Raw genomic sequence first — 15,792 nt, forward strand, 5'->3', positions numbered from 1 at the left:
ACTGTGCATAAAATAAATGCAAAAAAAAGTAAAAAGAAGAAGAAGGAGGAGGGGCAGGAGGAGGAAGTGGGGGCGGGAGGAGGGGGAGGAAGAGGAAGAAGAAGAAGGTGAATTGAAGTGGCACTAACCTAAATGCTCAGCTTTCAATGAGGAGAGGTGGGTTACTATGGGAACATGAAGTAGAATGAGTTCCGTGATCTTCAGCACCTGTTCCAGAGATGACAAATACGGCAGTTTCCACTGGTCTACAGACTAGCTCTGTAAGGTAAAAAGGTGTAAGGCTATTCACCCTTCTCCCATCCATTCTCTACCCTTCCCTTCCATTCTCTGTGCCTGGATGTCTGATCCTTGCTGACCAGAGCTCCCTGCAGCTGCTTCTTGTCATTTTTTTTCAATGGGAGTTACTGGTTGCACAGGTCTTAAACCCAGGCGATAGGGGCTAGCCTTGCACCTGCTATTCTAGAAAGCATTGCATAGCACAGACACATGCAAAAAATACATATACATTAAAGGATACAGGGGCATCTCTCTCCGTTGGGATAGAGCATTACCAATTGTGCCAACGATCTTGGAGTGTAGGAGAATTCAGTGGCAGTGTTTAGATAAAAGAGTTGTGAATTAACCTGTTAAACCCTTCTCCTCTGCAGGGAGGCAACTGGCTTTAGAAGACTGAAGTATTGATTTCTAATAATGCTCAGTATCCATTTCTTGTTGCTCTTTGGATGGTCCAGTTCTTGTTCTAGAAGTACTCACTATGTAGTATGGCATTTACAACGGTTTTACGTGATGGCTAAAGAATATTATATGTTGTGTGTATGTAGTCTAGATGTCACTTGAACTCAGCAGGATACCAATTCTTTGCATTTGGAAACAGATGGACATCAAATACTACAACTAAATAGATCTATATTTTAAAAATATTTTAAAAGGTTTTGTTAAATTTTAAGAAGTAAATACAAACTTGACTTTCACATAGTTTGATTTAAATTAGAAATTAATTAATAATTTGCTTATTTTAAACAATTTAATAAATTTTGGATATTCTAGAACAAAAAGCTTTTGAAGCAAAATATGAAAGGTAACAAAATTTACATTTACTTTGCAAGTTTTATGAAAATTTATTTAAATATTGAACACTTCAAGTACAATTATATTTTACTTTTAGTCCTTCAATCGTTACCATCAATAAAACATAAATTATGTGAAATCTGCATTACAAAATAGTGCTTTTACTAAAATTGAGACAAAAATTTATTTTGTGGAATATATGAATGGAATATTTATGGGATAAATTTATTATTACCCATCCAAATCTTGCTGGCCTTAGGACAAAACCAATCATATGAAGTAATAATTTAATTTAGTTGTCTTTAATATTTTGTTTACTTTCAATTATATAAAAGCCTCAGGGCACCTGGGTGGCTCAGTCATTAAGCGTCTGCCTTTGGCTCAGGTCATGATCCCAGGGTCCTGGAATCGAGCCCCGAATCAGGCTCCCTGCTCAGCAGGAAGCCTGTTTCTCCCTCTCCCACTCCCCCTACTTGTGTTCCCTCTCACGCTGTCTCTCTCTGTCAATTAAATAAATAAAATATTTAAAAAAAAAAAAGCCTCAGATTTTCACTGAGGCTTTTATATATTTACGTATACCTACATATATTACATATTTACATATTTATATCACATATGTGTGTTTGCATATATTTACATTTTAAATATTTACATATGTTTCAATCTTGTGGTAATAAAAGTATATTTGTTGTTTGAGGGCAGGGGTTTGCACACTTCTTTGTTAAGAGCCAGATAGTTATTTGAGGCATTGTGGACCAGACAGTTCCTGTTACAACTTCTTGACTTTGAGCTGAGTGGGTGAAAGCAGCCAGGGACCATATACATGAATGGGCCCAGCAGTGTTCCAACAAAACTTAACTTACAAAAATAAGCAGTGGGCTCTATTTGGCCTACAGGTTATTTGCTGATCCATGTTTCAGGCGAAATGGACTCTGAAATGGAGGTCTGTGTGCAGAAGGCTAATTGAGGGTACCATCAGGGGACACCTGAACACCTCGCTGATCCTATGGAGCGTTCAGTGTCAGGGTGGCCCTTTAGTATTGTCCCAACTTGAGGCAAAGGAGGCTGGTCTTTATACCTTGCCATGCCCTGGGCAGGGAGGGCAAGGTGTGATCTGGACAAGGCAGCTCACTTAAGGAGAGAGCAGTGCCTGGAGGGGGGCTCACCTGTGAGCTGTCAGTGCCTCAACCTACCAGTAGCTAAGGAGCAAGTGCCTTGATCTTAAGGAGGGAGGTAATGGCTAATTTTAAGTGTCCATTTGGTTGGCCCAGACATTTGTTCAAGCATTCTTCTGGATGTTTCTGTGAGAGTGTTTTAGGGTGAGCTTAGCATTTGAATCAGAGAAGTAACCATTCCCCACTGTTGCTTTTCTCTCCTTGATTTCCCTGATGAGTAGTCCCTTTCCCACTCCTTGATTTTTCCCTGATGAGTAGTCCCTGCACAGTAGCTTCCTCATTTGAACCATCTGAGATGAATTCTTTTTCCTAGTGGGAACTTGACTAATACAAAAGGTGGCTGGTAAATCTGTCTCTTACCTTATGCTCACCCTAAGATTCAGTGGCTATCTCCCTCTCCCCATCTCCAATTCCATCTTTAGGAGTAACAGCTGATAAGCTGTTCCACTTTTCATCTTCCCTCCTTTGTAACTTGTCCATTTGTCCCTCTTTGCCAAACATACAGATGATTCTGTGCTGTGGCTTAAGTCCTGATACAGATTCTTCCTAGACACACTCCAATAGGATAATGCCATAGCCTGTCATTTTGTTCTTTGGCCACCTTGGTTATTTAAAATATGTGTCAGTGTTGCTTAGTGAGGTTATTTTTGGAATCCCCAAATATATAAAAAGAAGACAAAGGCCAACTATCCCAATTAATTGGAAACATGACATTTAGTTTCAGAAGGCAAGAGTAATAGAAATCACATGTTCATCTGTTTGTCTCATCTCTTTAAGTTATTTTAAAAATCAAAAGCTCTTGTGGTTTCAACCTGAAATGTTATATCCCAGCTTCTCTCGACTTACACATTCAGTAATCACTCCTAACAATCAGCCTGGGCTTAGGACAAGAAGGGCTGCTGTGGGCCCCTGCACGGGGAGCAGATCATGGGAGCTGTCTCATTGCCATGCAATAGCTCTGGAGCTTGGAATTATTTTTCAAGTTGCCTCTACTTTTCCAAGCACCTCTGGTCACACTGTTCTCCTGAGTTGCATTATTGGCTGTAGACACAACATAATTTTAGTGAGGTTTAATCAAAAAGCAACAAAGAGGAACATCTCCCTCTTTGTTCTCATTAGGTTTTGTTAAGCACCCATGAGCTTTTGCTTCAAAGAAAGAGAGAAAGAAGGAAAGAAGACAGAAAAAAAGAAGGAAAGAGAGGAAGGAAGGAAGGAAGGAAAAGAAAAGAAATAAGAGAAAAGAAAGGGAAAGAATCAGTTGGGTTGGTCTACCAAGTTGTTTCAATAGGAGGATTGTAATATGATGTGATCATGGGAGATATCTCACAAGTAGGCCATCATAAGAAAAATACATTCATATAAACAATAGTAAATAATACACTTTTTAAAAATGCTAATCAAGTCCTCAGAGGAGGGAGAGGCTTTTCTTGTAGATACCTACAGAAGATGAGGATGAAGAAGGAAACAGGTCAGAATGGCAGAGGTTGGGGGAATGAGGTATCTCTATCTCGCAGGATGGGCTAGGTTATTTGCAAAAACAAGCAACTTCAGTCTCAGTGGCTTAAAACAAGATTTGTTTTTTACTCATGCTACATGAACAATGGCTGTTGATCTGGCTACCAGTGTGACACTGGGAAGGGGGAAGAGAATATAGTAAATTTTATGTTAATTCTTTACATTTCTGTGTGGGAGTGTTGCACATCTCTTCTGCCACATATAACTCCAAAACGTATGAGAAAGTTCCCTGCCATGTGTCCAAAAGATAGAGGGCCAGAAATAGGGTGACCAGGACTCCTAATTCAGTGACCTATGGGAGATAAAGACCTGGGTGTGAGAATGGCCCAAAAGTGCCTGCTGCCTTTCCTTCTTCTCCTGTCCCTCTGCAAATGAAGAGAACATATATACATGCCAGAGACTGAAAAACTTCTACAGCTGATGATAATTTAGGGGAAGGAGACACTTCAGAACATATTTGGAACTTTCCATTTTTAAAGGAAATTTTTTTGTGTAGTGTTAAATGGCCACACCTGATTATATCAAATAATTTTAAATGTAGTTTAATAATGATGAAACATGGCAAGTGAAGATCATGATTTCCTGAAAAATTTCCTGTAAAAGCCAAAAGCAGGAAAGTCCTTGCTGTGCAGTGGTTTCCGTAGTTCCTAGGGAGATGAGGAGGGAATTCTCAAAGAAAACTCAAGGGTAAAAGTGTTAGCAGAGTAAAGCTCAACCTATGGGTACCTATGTACAATGAACTGATAAACATTCATGAATTTCTCGTTGTTGTTGTTTTTTTAAGATCTTATTTATTTGAGGGGCGCCTGGTTGGCTCAGTGGGTTAAAGCCTCTGCCTTCGGCTCAGGTCATTGTCCCAGGGTCCTAGGATCAAGCCCTGCATCGGGCTTCCTGCTCAGTGGGGAGCCTGCTTCCTCCTCTCTCTCTGCCTGCCTCTCTGCCTAGTTGTGATCTCTCTCTGTCAAATAAATAAATAAAATCTTAAAAAAAAAAAGATCTTATTTATTTGAGAGAAAGAGAGAGAGATAGCTAAAGAGCACAAGTAGGGGAAGGGGCAGGCAGAGGGAGAGGGAGAAGCAGGCTCCTTGCAGAGCAAGGAGCCCAACGTGGGGCTCAATCCCAGGACCCTGGGATCATGACCTGAGCCAAAGGCAGATGCCCAATCGACTGAGCCACCCAGGTGCTCCCATGACTTTCTCATTTTTGTAGTACTCTAAATGTAGTATTCCACTGCCAAGGTTAGTTCTTGTCTAGGCAAAGAGTATAATAACACACCCTGATAAAGCATTGTCTTCAGTCATGGATGGGATATTCATCAGGAGAGCAGAGGTTGTTACAGCCTGTCTGTCACCTGGAGTTCCCTATTGGACCCTCCTTTGAGGCTAGTCACAGATTCTTATTCTCTTTCACATGTCTAGTCCACTACCCCTCCTTTCTTCCCAAAAAGGAAAAGAGCTAGAGAACTAACAAGATTAATTATTAAATACTGATGGGTTACCAAAAAATCCAACAGTGTAAAACCATTGTCCATGCAGTGGACATTTATTGGCTCATTTTCCAGTTCTGTTTTGGAAACTGCTGAGAGAACTGTCTCCTGGCTCCCACTGACCATAGCTGTTTGATGAGCAGGGAACACAAGCTGGACCTTCACTTTGGCCAGTCATGTTTCTCTGGAAATTTCAAGCTTAGACAATTTTTAAAAAGAGATTAAAATTTTTTTTATCTGAAATAATTTCAGATTTACAGAAAAGTCATAAGACAGTACAAAGATATTTGTTTGTCCCTAAGTCATATGAGAGCAAGCTGCCAACATGATGCTTCCTCACCATTAAATTGTTTAGTGTTATATATATGTTATATATTATATATATTATATATATTACATATATATATATATTATATATAATATATATAAATATATATTTTTATAACATATATATATTTATAACATTTATAACATTTCTGGGATTTTGTTAGAAATTGCATTGTGTTGCACAGTGAAGGAAATCATCAACAAAACGAAAGGTAACCTACTGAATGAGAGATGATATTCATAATGCATCTGTATGTCAGATGTATCTGACAAGGGACTAATATCAAAATATATAAAGAACTTTATGCAACTCAGCACCAAAAAAACTCCAATAATTGGATTAAAAATAGACAGAGGGAGGGGGAGCTAAGATGGTGGCATAGGACCCCAATCTTGCCTCAGCCCTCAAACACAGCTAGGTAACTATCAAATCATTTCAGATACTTAAGAAGTTGACCTGAGGACTGATAGAATAAAGTGTACAAGTAGAGGGAGAGAAGAGGACACTTCAAGGAAAGTAGGAAGTTCGGAGACGTGGTTTGGGGAAGAAATGGATGGCAGATGCTGTGGGGAGGAAACCTTGGTCGCGGAGAAAGACAAGAGAATGGCATGCACAGGGACAAACACAAGAACATTTCCCCCAAGTCACTGGCTGAGAAAATGAGATGGGCTGAATACCATGAGTTTTTGGAACCAGCGGGGGTCAAAGACTGGAGGTTCAGAGGTCACCAGGCTTGGATGTGCTAGAGACCTGAGAGTGCTGCTTTACTCCTGGAGTAGAGGAGGGCAGACTGCCATCTAAAGATTGCCTCAGTGGCACAGGGAGGGAGTGTTTGTTCTTTCTGGAGCACAGCTGTGAGAGGTGGCATTGCCTCTCTGAGGACAAAGACTCTGGGGCATCCCCCCCTCACCCCTCAGCACAGGGGCAGAGACACCTGCTGAGGGCAGCTAACAGGGACACTGGCTGTTTCACCTGCTTGCTTCAAACCCCATGCCCCTGTGCTCTGCCGTGAGGGCCCTTCTGGGTCAAACCCGTATAGGTCCTGACACAGTGACAGCCTTTCCCAGGGGACCAGTGCAAGTCCCTGACACACCAGGTCCCTGCAGTTTGGAATCCTGAAAGCAAGCAGCCTGGCTAGGGTAGAGGCTAGGGTCCTCTGTGCTGCCGCAGGTGGGCAAGCGACCTAGAAACAGATAGTGTAAAATCAGCAATCTGAAAAAAGCCTGTGATCCAGGAGGGGAAATTGCTCCCCTGAGAGTGCTTCCCTGAGAGCAGCAGGCATGGAGTCCCTTCTCCAGGGACAAAGGAGCAGGTTGGTACCATTTCCCTGCCCTGCCCCTTAGCATAAACTAACTTCTGTAAACAGCACAGTACCAGCACTGGCCTAAACTGCTTACACCAAATCCCACCCCCTGTGCTCTGCAGGTGCTGCTTTTCTTGGGCAAATATGCCTGAGACCTAGCACAGTGGGCCCATCCCCTAGAAGACCAACACAACACTCAGGAAAGAAATAGAGGGAGACACAAAGAAATGGAAGAACCCTCCATGCTTATGGATTGGAAGAAGAAATATTGTTAAAATGTCTATACTACCCAAAGCAATCTACACATTTAATGCAATCTCTATCAAAATACTCCAGCACTTTTCATAGAGCTAGAACAAACGATCCTAAGACTTGTATGGAACTGCAAAAGACCCTGAATAGCCAAAGTCATGTTGAAAAAGCAAAGCAAAGTTGAAGGCATCACAATTCTGGACTTAAAGTTATATTACAAAGCTGTAGTGATCAAGACAATATAGTACAAGTACAAAACATACACATAGATCAATGGAACAGAAAGTGAAACCCAGAAATGGACCCACAGTTAAACGTCAAATAATCTTTGATAAAGCAGGAAAGAATATCCAATGGAAAAAAGTCTCTTCAACAAACAGTGTTAAGAAAACTGGACAGCATCATGCAGAAGAATGAAATTGGACCACTTACTTATAGCATATACCAATATAAATTCAAAATTGATGGAAGACTTAAATGTGAGACAGGAAATCAACAAAATCCTAGAGGAGAACATGAGCAGCAATCTGTTTGACCTTGGTCATAGCAACATCTTATTAGACATATCTCTGGAGGCAAGCGAAACAAAAGCAAAAATGAACTATTGGGACCTCAAGAACATAAAAAGCTTTTACACAGTGAAGAAAACAATCAAAACTAGAGACAACCTATGGAATGTGAGAAGATATTTGCAAATGACATAGAGGATAAAGGGCTAATATCTAAAATCTATGAAGAACTTACCACACTCAACACCCAAAAAACAAATAATCCAATTAAGAAATGGGCAGAAGACATGGATAGACATTTTTCCAAAGAAGACATACAGACGGCTAACAGAAACCTGAAAGATGCTCCACATCACTCGGCATCAGGGAAATATAAACCAAAACCACAATGAGATACCACCTCACACCTGTCAGAATGGCTAAAATTAACAACATAGGGAAAAAAACACATGTTGGTGAGGATGTGGAGAAACGGGAATCCTCCTACACAGTTGGTGGGAATGCAAACCGGTTGCATTGAGGTTCCTCAAAAAGTTAAAAATAGAGTTACCCTATGACCCAGCAATTGCACTGCTAGGCATTTACCCAAAGGATACAAAAATACTGATTTGAAGGGATACATGTGCCTTGATGTTTATAGCAGCATTATCAACAAGCCAAATTATGGAAAGAGCCCAAATGCCCATTGACTGATGAATGGATAAAGAAGATCTGGTATACACACGCACACACACACACACACACACACACACACACACACACACACACAATGGACTATTACTTAGCCATAAAATAAAATGAAATCTTGCCATTTGCAATGGCATGGATGGATCTATAGACTGTTATGCTAAGCAAAGTAAGTCATTCAGAGAAAGACAAATACCATATGATTTCACTCATATGTGGAATTTAGGAAACAAAACAAGTGAACCACAGGGGAAATAAAAAAGAGAGGCAAACCATAAGACAGATTCATAATTATAGAGAACAAATTGAGGGTTGCTGGAGGAGAGGGGGAATGGGTAAAATGGGTGATGTGTATTAACGATGGCACATCCTTTGTGATGAGCAGTAGCTGTTGTATGTAAGTGATGAATCATCAAATTCTACACTTGAACTAATGTTATACTGTATATTAACTAACTGGAATTTAAATAAAAACCGGAAAAAGGAAAAAAAAATGGGCAGAGGACCTAAACATTTTTCTAAAGATACTCAAATGGCCAACAGACACATGAAAAGATGCTCAGCATCACTCATCATCAGGGAAATGCAAGTCAAAACCACAATGAGATTCACCTTACACCTGTCAGAATGACGATAGTCAAAAAGACAAGAAATTGGGGGTGCCTGGGTGGCTGAGTCAGTTAAGCATCTGCCTTTGGCACAGGCCATGATCTCAAGATCCTACAGTCGAGCCCTGCATTGGGCTCCCTGATCAGCAGGGAGCCGGCTTCTCCCTCTCCCTCAGATGCTCCCCCTGCTTGTGCTATCTCTGTCAAATAAATAATTAAAATCTTTTAAAAAGACAAGAGATAACAAATGGGGAAGATGTGTATGAAAAAATTATGCACTGTTGGTGGGAATGTAAATTGGTTCAGCCACTGTGAAGAACAGTATGGAGGTTCCTAAAAAAATAAAAATAGAAATACCATGTGATCCAGTAATTGCATTACTAGGCATTCACCCGAAGAAAACAAAAACACTGATTTGAAAGAAATATGCATCCTTATGTTTACTGCAGGATTATTTATAATAGCCAAGATGTGGAAGCAACCCAAGAGACCACTGATAGAATGCATAAAGATGCACAGACACACACACACACACACAAACACACAAACACACAGAGGAATACTACTCAGTCATAAAAAGGATGAGATCTGGGGGGCCTGGTTGGCTCAGTGGGTTGAAGCCTCTGCCTTCAGCTCGGGTCATGGTCTCAGGGTCCTGGGATCGAGCCCCGCATCGGGCTATCTGCTCGGCGGGGAGCCTGCTTCCTCCTCTCTCTCTCTCTAACTACTTGTGATCTCTGTCAAATAAATGAATAAAATCTTAAAAAAAAAAAAAAAGGATGAGATCTTGCCATTTGCAACAATATGGATAGACCCAGAGGGTATTATGTTGAGATAAGTCAGACAGAAAAAGACAAATACATATGATTTCACTTATATGTGGAATCTAAAAAACAAAACAAATTAATAAAAATACAAGCAAAATGCAGAAACAGACCCATAAATACTGAGAGAACAAATTGATGGATACTAGAGGGGATGTGGGGGCAGCGGATAGGCAAAATGGGTGAAGGGGAGTGGTAAACACAGGCTTCCAGTTATGGAATGAAAAAGTTGCAGGATTAAAAGGCACAGCATAGGGAATACAGTCAATGTATCTAATAGTGTTGCATGGTGACAGATGGTAGCTGCGCTTTGGTGAGCACAGCATGACATATAAACTTGTCAAATCGCTATGTTGCACACCTGAAACTAATGTTATGTGTCAACTGTACTTCAGGAAAAGGGAAAAGAAATTACATTAATCTACACATCAACTTGGAGAAAAATTGACATCTTTACTGTGTTGAATCTTCTAGTTTCTTCATGTATTTGTCTTCCTTGCTTGCCTCCAAGTTATTTACTATCTCCAAGAATTGGCTAGCCCAGTGAGGGCAGCTCCCCTATGTTCAGCAAGTCTCCACTGGTCAAAGCATCAGAATACAGAAAACTTCTAAAGGACAGGGTTAAAACAAAACAGCCTTGATTTGTTCTCAATCTCAGGAGGAAAGCATTCAGCCTTTCGCTATTATGTTAATTTTAGGGGTTTTTTGGCAAATGCTCTTTATCAAGTTAGTTTCTCTCTATTCCAGACCTATTACTGATCATGAATGAATGTTAGATTTTGTCAGATATTTTATCTCATCAATTGATATGATCATATAATTTTTCTTCTTTAGTCTCTGAATATATGTTGATTTTCAATGAACAGGTTTGTATACTTGAAATTAAACCCCTTTGGTTATGTGTATTTCTTTTTATAATGTTGGCTTCAATTTGCCTATTTTGAAGATTTTTTTAACAGGTTTTTTTTTTTTTTAAGATTTTATTTATTTATTTGACAGACAGAGATGACAAGTAGGCAGAGAGACAGGCAGAGAGAGAGAAAGGAAGCAGGCTCCCCGCTGAGCAGAGAGCCCGATATGGGGCTCAATCCCAGGACCATGGGACCACGACCCAAGCCTAAGGCAGAGGCTTTAACCCACTGAGCCACCCAGGCGCCACCTAAATTAATGAGAAAGACTCCAGAAGGAAGCACATTTCTATATACTAACAATATCAGTCTCTACTTTTATTTGAACTGTCTTTGGTTTTGGTATCAAGGATACCAACAACAAAAAATCAAATAAATGTGAACTTATGGGTCACCCAAACTATCCTCACATTGCTTGCTGAATTTTGACAGTAGCCATTTTTTATCCTGAGTTTTACTTTCAGCAATTATTTATTGAGATCTTCACATTCTTCATGTGGAATCTTTAATTAACGCTGCACCTGATAATGTTTTTGTTTTTTCCTACCTAAAAATTATCAACTCTTTGAGAAAAGGAGCCAGGGCTATGCATTACTTAACAAGGTCAATTTATTTGTTATAAGCAATTATACGCTTGACTAACAAAATGAGATTTATAATTAAAACCAGTGACTTAAAAAAATAGAACTCAAAAAACAAAAAACAAACAAAAAAAACCCCCAACCAAACAAAAAAAAAAAAACCCCAAACCAAACCAATCAAAAACCAAAGGGCTAAGTTTCACAGGAATCTTAAAATCAAACTCTTGAGTAATCCCTATGTTATGATTAAACAGTTTAAAGGAAAAAAGTATTTTTCCCTGCATAAATGAAATACAAATAATTATAAAACTGTTTATATATTGTACTCATAAACATATTAAGATTCATGGTCTTCTCAATGTTGAGCAGATCAATACTGGGAATTTCACGGATAGATCAATAAGAACACTGCTCTATTTGGCTGAAACAATGCTATTTCCAAAAAACAGTGCTTTATGGAAAAAAAAAACCAACCACAATTTCCTGCATTTTTCTGTTAAATTGGGCAATTTAAATGTTGTTTTTCTGCTTTCAGAGACTGTTTATACGCCCTTATTATCTTCATATCCCTCTGAGGTTTACATCCTTTTATTCTTGAAAACACATATTACATTAGTAGGCTTAAATTTTTATACCAAAAATGTCAAGTTTACTATTAACCACAAACCTGGCTAAACTCCTATTGCCTTTCAGAAGCTACCATATTTATCATTTGTTCCAAGTGACCATTTTGGTTTTTATTTTCATTTGTTTATATAGCACACCTAATTCTCCTCTCTAAATGGTTAGTAGTTTATAAAACCTAGACCAGATGAGATCCAGGAGTATTAAGGCCTTAAAGATGTGCTTTAATTTTAAAAGGAATTAAAATTCCTTAAACTCTATAGCAGCATATCCACCCTTCTAAACATTCCAAAAATCTGAAGGGCAGACAGAAGAATTTTCTGTTACTACAAATAGAAAAATCATTGCAGAGGCTCACGAACATTTCAAATACAATTATGAGCAATGCAAACCTGAAACTGCCTCTTCATAGAATTGTCCTCTTTGTCAAGTTTTCAGGTATTTTTTCAGAGAGTGGTTTATTTAAGGTGCATAAAATGAAATAAATCAGTCCTACACAAAATAATAAAAATATTTTACACTTTTATTTACAAATTAATTTCATAAACTATAATAAACATGAACAAACAATAGAGTTACAGGCTTCTATCCAATATGGCTAGAAAAATAAATTATTTACACAGATACCTAAATCTGCTTCCTGTTTCCAGAGAAATTAATGTATAGCATATATATTTTTCCAAATTGTAACTTATTCAGACTTAAAAACTGGGCACTGTTCTTTACACAGAATTGTAAACAATCTTTTAAAAAATTAGGCTAAGAGTAAGTTTCTACTAGAAAGGCTGAATTTCATAAAATATAAAAATTTTATAAATTCTATATTTTAATTAAATTAAATTATTATTAACTTGTAGAAATATACAGACCAAATCTGTATATCATCCATAATTAGGTCAAACTATTATATAGGTGAAATTTTACAATGGTCAGAATAAGATTTTATTCATATTCTTGAAAGATAGCTTTGTTCCCAATAAATAATCCCTCTATCACTTCACTATACTTTAGAAGAATACATTCTCAATCCAAAAAGAAACAACATACAGCTATTTGATTTTTTGTTTTTTTCTTGCTTGAAACTGCTCTGTTTTATTTTTTACAGATTTAATCAACATTGACAAGGCAGGATCAATGGATTTCTTCTGTGATTCCTTTTGAATTTCACTCTCTTTTTTCTTTATTGTCTGAGTAAGTTCTTGTTCTTTTTGTTCTCTCTGCCGGGCTTTCTCCTCAAGGATTTTTTCCATAGCTTTTGTTTTCTTGAAATTAGGATCCGAAGGATCCAAATTGAACAAGTGGGAGGTATACATTGCCTGAAACCGTGCATCCTTAACATTTACCTGCAAATCCAAAAGGAAAACAAATAATTAAATTAGTAAATCAAAAGGCCCAGAAATGGGGCCAAATTTTGAAAGTGAGCTGTCGATTATATAAAATATAAATGTGAGTGTTTTGTATTGATTCATTAGAAAATTGTTTTCCCACAGATCTTCAATGGAGTTTTAAGGCCTGTCTTGGAAGTCATTAAGTAGTTGCTGACAGCTATTTGTAGATTTTTTGTACAGGCTCAAACTCATACATAGGAGTGAATGGCCAGGAAAAAGAGGGAAAGGAGGGAGGATGGAAACAAAGAGATGTAGCAATAAAAAAAGCATGGCCTACTGCAGTGGTCACTGTACACAGTGAGTGTGTGACATGGTGTGACATAAACCTGCTCTTTCTCAGTCAAGCTTGAGTATGCATATCTTTCCTATCATGAGCAAAACACTGCATGTGATTCTAATATTAAAAGCTAAGTATTGGGGGGAAAAAAAAAGCAAAGCCATAACTTTGGCGCAATCAAAAGACAAGCCAATACTTCACCTTGTGTTCAACTAAACAGTAATTTGATCCTCCCTGGGATAAAGCAGCTATTCTGGACTAAAATTTAGCAGCTTTGGCTCCACTATGGGCCCTTCCTAAGACATTTCAGGCTAACTTTGTGCTAAATACTCCTCTCCAGAGCTGACTTTAAATTCAACACCAGCTTTAAGAGGTGTCCCTGGTTACCTCAAAGTCATCCTCTAATAATTCATTCTTTTTCATAAGCTGTTTTTTCTTCTTCTTGCTCAGATTCTGGTGCTCTACAATCTTATTGTAATTGAAGTGTTTCTTACTCTCTTCCTCCTCATCCATCATGAGCAAAGCCATTTCAGCCTGTGGAGAGAAAAAGAAAAGATTAAATATCCAACAGTGTTTTTTTTCCCCAGGCAGAAGTATGGGGCCCTCTCGGAAAGGAGAACCCAGTCACTAATGCTCTGGGATAACACCTGCCATCCATAAACTGATTGTGGATTACCAAAACTCGAAAAGAAACTCAGAGATCTTTGTAGAGCAGTAAGATAAAATTTTTAGAAGCAACATCACCAAGAGTAGGAGAGGTGTGAAAGTTTGTATTTAAAAACTAGACCACAGGGGTGCCTGGGTGGCTCAGTCAGACCCCCAAATAAAAATTTCTCATTTTCACTTTGGTCTTTTCATGCAATGACACTAAATCTAGCAAACATGCAATATTTTGTGAAACAAGCTACATTTTCCAAACATGTGTTTTAACAGCAAGGAATTTCTTTTTTCTTTTGCTTTTTTTGCCTTTACTTTTCAAAACTGATACATTTGTATGAATGCAAGATCTTAATATTTGCTTCTGAAATATGTCTGTTTCCACTAAACAGTGGAATTTTCTTCCAACCATGGGATTAAACATGAAACTTTAGGAACCAAATAAACAACCATGTGTACTAGAGAAAACACAGAGTATACTGCCAAACTTTTGTGAATCTTTCTATACTACCACTTTAGATTACTTTTTTAAAAAAGATTTATTTATTTTTCAGAGAGAGAGAAAGAGAGCACGCACATGCAGTGGGAGCAGCAGGCAGCGGGAGAAGCAGGCTCCCTGCCCATCCCCCCCCATGCGGGGGAGGAGCAGGGAGCCCAATGCGGAATTCGATCCCAGGACCATGGGATTATGACCTGAGTTGCAGGCAGATGCTTAACCAACTGAGCCACCCATGCAACTCTAGATTGCTTTAATTTTCTTTCACTTACATCACTGGCACCTGCAGCTGGCTTTCTTTTTAGAGCCATTTTCCACAAAAGAGGGATTTTCTTTGCACTGCTTTACTCTATGAGCATTACTGTGTGCAATAAATGGAGGATAGAAAAGATGCATTATCATGCAGAGTTTAGGTGACCAGTTAGGCTCACTCCCAGACAGCGATAGGAACGTCAGTCATAGGGTCATTGTTGACTCTAATTCCTGCCTCAGCAAAAATACTATTAACCTGTGCCATGGATCTTTGTGGAGTCAGCAAAGCATAAAAGGTCACTGCATTTCTAAGGAAGACTTCAATTTTGTATATTACATTTATGTTGTTTGCAATAGTGAGAGAAATTAGCACCTGACAACACAAAAACAAAGTCTGAATTATAGGACAGATTCAGACGGAATTAAAACTTAAGGCAGTATTTTCATGTGTCTGTTGGCCATTTGTATGTCTTTTTTGGAGAAATGTCTGTTTGTGTCTTCTGCCCATTTTTTTGACTGGATATTTGTTTTTTGGGTGTTGAGTTTGCTAAGTTTTTCAAAGATTTCAGATACTAGCCTTTTATCTGATAAGACATTTGTAAGTATCTTCTACCATTCAGAAGGTTGTCTTTTGATTTTGTTGACTGTTTCCTTTGCTATGCAAAAGCTTTTTATCTTGATGGAGTCCCAAGCTCAACATCACTTGACATCAGGGAAACACAAATCAAAACCACAATGAGATATCACCTCATACCAGTCAGAATGGCTAAAATTAATAAGTCAGGAAATAACAGATGTTAGAGAGGCCGTGGAGAAAGGGGAACCCTCTTACACTGCTGGTGGGAATGCAAGCT

General features: G+C 38.6%; 1 protein-coding gene across 2 annotated transcripts in view; it reads right to left on the reverse strand.

The window, feature by feature from the left end:
• Positions 1–12,370: 12,370 nt before the first annotated feature.
• LOC111141537 (ESF1 nucleolar pre-rRNA processing protein homolog) overlaps positions 12,371–15,792 on the reverse strand; it is a 62,100-nt gene continuing 58,678 nt past the window's right edge. For both annotated transcript variants that reach the window (XM_022494148.1, XM_022494149.1), the window contains exons 13-14: positions 13,921–14,067; positions 12,371–13,211 (exon numbers count right to left, since the gene is read on the reverse strand). In XM_022494148.1, coding sequence (XP_022349856.1) covers positions 12,918–13,211; positions 13,921–14,067 — 441 coding nt within the window. In that variant the 3' untranslated portion in view covers positions 12,371–12,917. The remainder of the gene's footprint in view (positions 13,212–13,920; positions 14,068–15,792) is intronic.

Source organism: Enhydra lutris, unplaced genomic scaffold, assembly GCF_002288905.1.
Source record: "Enhydra lutris kenyoni isolate GAN:26980312 unplaced genomic scaffold, ASM228890v2 scaffoldscaffold6, whole genome shotgun sequence".
Lineage (NCBI taxonomy): Eukaryota > Metazoa > Chordata > Mammalia > Carnivora > Mustelidae > Enhydra > Enhydra lutris.